This window comes from Ylistrum balloti, unplaced genomic scaffold (genome assembly GCF_031769215.1).
Source record: "Ylistrum balloti isolate Yb309-2 unplaced genomic scaffold, AGI_CSIRO_Ybal_v1 Utg369784, whole genome shotgun sequence".
NCBI lineage: Eukaryota > Metazoa > Mollusca > Bivalvia > Pectinida > Pectinidae > Ylistrum > Ylistrum balloti.
In genome coordinates this window covers 41,967-49,841 of record NW_026781971.1, presented here as the reverse complement: position 1 = coordinate 49,841, position 7,875 = coordinate 41,967, and the positions used below count along the sequence as shown (strand labels likewise).

General features: G+C 32.4%; 1 protein-coding gene across 1 annotated transcript in view; it reads left to right on the top strand.

Moving 5' to 3' along the window:
- Nucleotides 1–978: 978 nt before the first annotated feature.
- The window catches only part of LOC132544234 (ATP-dependent RNA helicase Ddx1-like), a gene marked incomplete at its 3' end in the record, with an annotated part of 40,403 nt that continues 33,506 nt past the window's right edge, over nt 979–7,875 (top strand). Inside the window, exons 1-10 of the mRNA XM_060207807.1 lie at nt 979–1,009; nt 2,106–2,157; nt 2,387–2,450; nt 2,658–2,687; nt 3,016–3,106; nt 4,616–4,669; nt 4,814–4,900; nt 5,821–5,981; nt 7,132–7,204; nt 7,673–7,749. Of these exons, the coding sequence (XP_060063790.1) occupies nt 994–1,009; nt 2,106–2,157; nt 2,387–2,450; nt 2,658–2,687; nt 3,016–3,106; nt 4,616–4,669; nt 4,814–4,900; nt 5,821–5,981; nt 7,132–7,204; nt 7,673–7,749 (705 nt within the window). The remainder of the gene's footprint in view (nt 1,010–2,105; nt 2,158–2,386; nt 2,451–2,657; nt 2,688–3,015; nt 3,107–4,615; nt 4,670–4,813; nt 4,901–5,820; nt 5,982–7,131; nt 7,205–7,672; nt 7,750–7,875) is intronic.

Sequence of the window (7,875 nt, the reverse complement as noted above, 5' to 3'; positions counted from 1 at the left end):
TAATATAAAACTTTTAACGCGATCTACAAGCAGAACGTAATGTACGATGTTATTGCTAACAGCCATACAGTGCGTTGTTTAACAGCTTGGCAAATATCATGAATTGCTTTGTTTTTTATAATGTGCTGTCTGGTGGCTGACAAAATGATGTGATTATTTGATCAAATATTGACTGCCAATGATTCTTTGTTTATATACAAACTTGATATGTATACATTGTATTTATTCAGTAAAATATTTATGAATGTCATGTCTTCTTAATCTTTATCCTTGTTAAATCAGCAATTTCCTAATTAATTAACTGATACTTCTATGGAATAATCGCATCCTTTCTATAGATGTTCTGAACATTTTATGTTACATGTTCCAATTCGTCATTTTAGGGGTAATAAAGAGAACAATAATAACCATGAACACAATGACAAATAGGCGGTAAACCTACACGAAATATATCAACTTGCAGTTTTACCTCCAAAAATAACAAATGCATGTACATCTTTGTATACTGGAGGGCCTACACACCATGTATGGCAGATCATGGACTTAGCAGGGTAAGGTTAACTAAATCGAATTGGATTATATATGGAGGTCTTCGATACTCGCATTATTAAAAATAATGCATTAAAAAATAACGGATTACTTTAGCGTGTAGTTTGGTGTTAAAAATTAAATTTCAAACAATTTAATACAATTAATGAAAAAAAGGAAGAAAAAAACTAAAATCAAAATCTAAAAAAAAAATACCCACCTAATATCTGTCCCCGCTGAGCGTCGACTACGCCGATTTATTTTGACTTGCAAGACGGGCGTCCGGTAATTGATCTAATAAAAACGAATACACGTGTTTTTCCATATGTGTAGTTTTGATATGATCTCCGTGACATACAATATTATTTTCTATATAGTACTAGACGACGGACGATCGAATTCCCCTCGTAGAAAATACGAAACTAACCCTCTTCGTTGACACTTTGCTGAATCTGCATCTTCATCATGACGGCTTTCGAAGGTTCGTCTGTTTATAACACGTTTTTAAATAATACTAAGAATGTTTGGGACGTTTTCTTGTCCTTGTAAATATTCAGATGATTTTGTAAAAAGAAGAATTCGACATATTTATTCTACGATGTCCAAATTGTCTTCTTTTCTAAATATTCTCCATGCATGTGTGGAAATCCAATATGGCGGCGCCCATGGCCGGCGAAACATCCATCAGATGTTTCAGAAAGTTGTGAAATATTTGGCAAAATTTAAGGTGACACGTCTTTATGCATTGTTTTTGCTCATCATCTGTATCCAAATATTTGAAATATGACACTGAATTTGGGTTTAAGAGGATGACAACGTAGTGTAACTGAAAACTCCTATTGAAAAAAGGTGGGGGGGGGGGGGGGGTGTGTTGTTATGCATTTAAGAAAAGTGACAACCAACAACCAATCACAGTTTTCATGTCACATTTGATACACCAATTATTCTTTACTTTGTACACTGTCATTGTGTCATGTAGCTTGTTATATTCCCTCTTTCGGCAATGCCTTTTACTGTTTTTGATGAGGGTCTTTTTCAGGAACATATAGCAGAGGGACTTAAAATGAGAATGATTAAATGTACCTTAACTTTACATGATTGTTCACAAGTGTAACAATGAAAAGAAGTTTTAAACCCACATGCCATTGGTGGGGTAACAACAAACCCAACAAACATTGTTTCCCAGCAGACTACCTATATCCATTTGAACTGGCTGTCAGTATGATGTTTCTTGCCTCAGTGTGTGCCATTTTGTCATTTCAGCAAGAATGTAACTTCAAATAGCTCTGGAGTTTTTTCCATTTACTTTGAACACCTGAACCCAAATACCTAGCTGTATTTGGCACTATCAAATGTACCAGTCTCCATGCTCTGTTTTTCACAATTATTATGATAGAAGTAATACAGATATTTTTCTTGTATATCTTCTGGCTTAACAGACTTAACATACCTAGTTAGGATTTGATTAATGAGTTTCTCAAGCTGACTTTTGAAATTTGAATGTTATTTTGATATTCTTTGAACTGTGTAACCTTTTCTGTTCCTTTGTAATTTATGTATATCTTACTTTTCTTCAGAAATGGGCGTTATGCCTGAAATTGGACAGGCAGTAGAGGAAATGGATTGGACGTAAGATTTTTTTTTACATAAAATTTTGTTCAAGGCATGTTGTACATCATTATCTTTTGATTGATTGAAAAAAAAAGAAATAAATCTTCTTTGGAAATGAAATACATGCCTGTAAACATGAATGTAAAACAATAACACTACATTTAACATTTAGTAATAAAATTATGCAACAAGAATGTGTGATTTTCTGTGAGTTTTTTTTTTCAAATCTGTGATATTTTTGCCACAGTTTACCAACCGATGTACAAGCTGAAGCCATTCCCATGATTCTTGGTGGTGGTGATGTGCTCATGGTAAGACTTTGACTTAAACTGTAGCATTGTTATGAATGGTTCAGATTAGTTCTTGTTTGCTAAATGTAAATGTAAACAGTATGTATGCTGTCAAAATATTTATATGTGTATATAAAATTTACGTTACATAACTAGTTTTGAAAAATTTGATTATTCATGATAGAAGCATGATTCTTCAATTCTTATTTTGGTAACTTTCTTTTCTAGGCTGCAGAGACAGGCAGCGGTAAAACTGGAGTAAGTATGTAAAAGCAATTTTCCTAAAGCAGTCAGTAAAAATCTGTTCATGAATATTTCACTTACAGGTTTTCTGTCCAGTGTTAACAATGATTTGAATTTTTTAGACAGCATTGTCATAAAAAAGCCTGATCAGAGTATTCTTATCACTTATGAAGAAACTGACATCTAGAGGAATTAGTAATTGTTGGGTCTAAGATCAGCGACGCCATTTCAATAAAATTTTGGATAATTTTTGTGGTTTTGTTCTGTAGTTGATTGTGATTCCTTTGGCATTTTGGTGATTTTATTTCTGCTTTGCTACAAACATGTTTATTCTACATTGCAGGCTTTCTGCCTCCCCATCATGCAGATTGTGTATGAAACACTGAAAGACCAGGAAGAAGGGAAGGGAAGAAAGCTTTCCTCAAAAACAGCAGGTGAGACTTAAAGAATTTATAAACATTCCAATAAGATTTTCACAGAAAACCGCAACTTAAAAGAAAATACATCAAACCTTTCTATAACGGTCACTCAATGGAGCAAAGAAAAATGACCTTTATTGTTAGGTACTTATGTATAGAAGTTCAATTTCTGTATATGGTATTGGAATGGACCAGAAAGTAGTTGTTTTATAGACAGCTACTTGCTATATACACATGGCTTTTAAGGCAGGTTTAACTGTATATAAGATTTTCATAATGCATGTGCAACAGGGTAGATTTTTTTAAAGAAATTGGTTTGGCTGCCTGGCTTTTTGATTGAATATCTGAAACAAAACAAGTAAGATTTTCATATGTCCATGGCATGTACAATATACAGGACACAATGATTTGTATGAAATTATTTTGACAAGCTGCCTGTAAAATTTGTGCATTTTGCATTACTAAAGTATATATTGTATCAAATTGTCTAAAATGTACTTGTACTATATTCGTTTGTCACTTGGAAATAAATATGTGCTTTTCAATTAAAGAAAACATTTACTCTGCTCTCAAACAAAATTTTCCTTTCACTGCAAGTCAACCTTACTAATTTTCTTTATTCTGACCATGGTATAGTGGAACATCTATATTAACCATTTGCATTCTTGAAACTAGAGTTTTTTTACTGAAAAAATACAATGTACCTTATTTTACTAATCTTTTTTTAAGAAATATGATCGGATCACAAAGATCACTGAAAATGTCTTATATGCCCTATATAATTTTAATTTTAACTTATTTAAAGTGTTAAGTTATTTTAAATTTATTTGATATTGATCCTTATCTTTGTAATGTCAGCTGTAGAAATTTCAATTACTATTATATAATTGTCCTATATTGAGCCCACTCCCTACATGAACAAGAGCTTAAAACTTTATACTCACTTGGCTAATTCAATAATGAAAAAAATCAATGACAAGAAGGATAAACATGTTTATTATAGGTAAGTTCTAAATACACTCTCATGGTTTCTAAGTTCAGGATTGATTTAATCGATTTTGATTTGCCTGAGATGCCTTCTAGATTTCATCACTTTAGTCCCCTACCCTAGCATCACTGACAATCTACAATTCATTTTTATGGTTCCTTTTTGCCTTTATTAAAACAAAAACAATAGGTTCCAAATGTAACTTTAATTTCAATTATTTCTTAAGACTTGGGACTCCCATGTAGATTGATCACTGCAGACAAAACAGCTGTATGATTTCAATTTGCTGCCTAAGAAACCTCTTATATTTGATCACATTAGAACGAAACAGCTGTATGATTTCTATTTACCTGAGACGCCTTTTAGATATCATCTTTTAGGCTCAAAGCATCATGGACAAGTTCTAGAATGATCAAACAGCAGTATGGTGGCTTTTAGTTTATTATTTGGCTTGACTATATCTAATCTTAAACTAGTGTTGAAAGGTGCTATTCACTTGTATATTACACAATCCTCAATCTTTTGTTTTTGTTTAGGTTCCGGGGGAAATGCCTGGAAGATGAACATGCATGACAGAGGAGATGCTTTGGGTAAGATATGTCCAGCATTAAGTATATTGTATATAATTTTGTTGGTTGATCCGACGTTATTTGTTATTCTAAGCATTTTTCTGTTCATACAGTTTTTGTTTAAAATTGCTGTAACCAAATATTAATTTCATGATATTTTGGCAGCCATTGATCCAGAGGGACTGTTATGTCAAGCTCGTGACCAACAGAAATGGCATGGAACTCGCTCTAATAAGGCGGTAACACAGGAAGGTGGGTAAGGCAAAAGGACATCATTGTGAAGTGATGACAACTGTATTTAGGACATAAATATAGCTATTTATGATATAGATTGCAATGACAAATTTTATTCTGTTTTCTAACATTGAGCATTTTGTATCTTTATTCATGCATTTATATCTTATCTATTCATTTTCCTCTCTACTATTTTTCAGAAACAAGTATTTTCTATTGTTACAAGTGTTCAGTTAACCCAGATTAAGATAAAAATCAGTATCGTTTTTAGTATGAGTAAATCCTTGTGCATCCAGTGCAAAATACTTCAAAACTTGATATATGTCTTGAATAACTTGAATAGAAAGGAGGAAGTAGTTTTGAGTTTATTTCTAGTGAACTAGGAAATATATATTTCAATGACAAGGCGACTGAGGAATTTGTTTTAAAAATTGCTGGCTTCCACCATGATTAACATGAAAATCTCCTACATAATGGCGACTACTTTAGTGTATTTTGTGATGGATCTGCTGACAAGTCTGAAACTGAAAGAGAACTAAAGTGTGATAAAGAACACTGATTAATAGTGTTGTTGGACTCAATGAAGCCAGAATGATACAGAGATGTTCATGGCTTTTCTTACGGCTTTGACATCAAATCTGTATTAAAAATATAAGGTTATGAGTAAATGTACTTAAGAAACCTTATACACATTAAAATAAAGACTTACAATTTCAGGTCACACCCATCTTTGGTGAATTGCTTTACCTGTGGCTTAAATATGATTGAACTATTAAAACTGACTGGAAAAACTGTTCACATCCTAAAACTTTTTCACAAATGGTATTTTGAAATTTTGTCATTCTAATTAACTTTGAAATGTCATTCAGGTTGAGTTCGAAAAAAATTCATAAAGCATTGTTTCTCAGAAATTGTAATGGTGTTCATGTATATTTCAGGTCGCTACTATTTTGAGGCAACAGTCACAGATGAGGGGCTATGTCGTGTTGGCTGGGCTACTGACAAAGCCACACTTGATCTGGGCACTGACAAATTTGGTTTTGGGTTTGGAGGAACTGGCAAGAAATCCTGGGGCAGACAGTTTGACTCCTACGGACAGGTTTGTTTTATGGTTAGGTGTGATACAGAATGAGCATATATAGGACAGTGAAGACAAAAATGATTTTAGAATTAAGTGTATCTATAAGATCATAAATTTCATTTCATATCAGTTTTCATGAAAAGGGTTTTAAAAGTTTTTATCTTTGTGGGCCTTAATTGATGAGCAAAAACTAAAACTTTGAGGCAAGATTCATGAAATCTCATATGATATGAAAAAAAATTTTGACAGGTTTTAAAGTAATAATGTGGACGAGAAAATTGAACAGAGGAAGCCATTTTTTTGCACCATATTAATTCATGAATGTTATATCAGTGTCCATATTATGACATAACAATCAATTTCTGACCAACATAGCTAATGAAAAATGCTCATGGATCGTAGGGAGGGTGGGATTGTTTGAATCTTTTGTTGTCGGGATACAAAGATGGGTGTAGGTACTGTATTTGCATACTAAAGTTATGGTAAGTATTACCTCATGAAAATTGGTTTTACATGAAAAAACCTCAAATTAATTACACAAGGAAATTTATTGATGTATCAAAATAAGAGATATAATATCACTTAGTTGCACAGCATTATGTTGATACTCTCTGTAAATCAGTAGTGAATTAATGGATGCTACAGCAAAAGTTCAAAGGATGAAAAGAATTTGAGGTATTTGAGGGAGCTCATGATGCTCATTGATTTTTGTAAGATTTATGCCATTTTCAACTTTGTATTTGTAGCTTGCTCATATTGGAGCCTTGTGAACGCAACTCCTCCTAAAATAATCATCATTTTCACGAAACTTGCTCAATGTCACTAATGCAATGGTTTGATGTGCATGAAGGGGCGATTTTACTGTTCATTTATTTTGTAAGATTTATGCCATTTTATCTTGATCTTTATATATTGTTGCGGCGTATATTGTGTCCATGGCACTCTTGTTATACTTAGCAGGCCTAAGGCATAAATAATGAGTGACCCAAGTTCTTGATTATAAGGATAAGTTGTAATAAAATATCAATGCATTATTACAAATGTTAGAATTGTTTATGATTGTACATGTATTATGTATATAAACATGTTTTGTTGTTATAACAAAGTTGTCCCACTGTTCGATACTGGGATATGTGCTATTGACTATTCTTTTGTTTATATTTCGTAGGCTTACGGCATGAATGATACAATAGGTTGCTTTCTTGACATTGACAATGCAGAAATACGCTGGTCAAAAAATGGTATGGTTTTTATTTTCATTGGTTATAATCACTAATGTTGATCAGGAAATGATGTTAGATTTTTTACAATTTTCTCTGATGCATCAAAAGTATATTTTGATTGGAAATTTTTATTTTTTCATTTTATTATTTTTTTAAGTTCATTTCATTTCAATAACAAAATGCATATAAAAAATTGGATATTTCTAATTAAAAAAATGATGTCTTCATTATTTATTGACAATACACCATATCAGCAGTTTTACAATTTGGAATAGAGGCCCGATTTGATATTAATTAGTTGGTAAAATATGTTTGTTTACTATTTAACTTCATGTACTGTAAGACTTTGGAAGAGACTGGAAATAAAGTTAGACCACTAGAAGTTCAGTCTTGTTTCATGAACAGAATTTCCTGTGATAATTGTTTGTCAGATTTTTTGTGGGGAGAAAATCAAAACCTTTGATGTTGATTCATATTGAATTGTAGGTGTAGACCTGGGAAAGGCCTATGATATTCCACCACACTTAAAAAGTGAAAAGTTTTATGCTGCTGTTACACTAAAGGTTGGTATGCTGTTCTGTAGGATGTTTCACACTTGTGGTGAACTTAACTATAAAAACAAACACCTATCTGACCCACATTCCTCCCTTTCTCAAAACTGAAAATGTTCCAATCTTTGTAACCTTCTT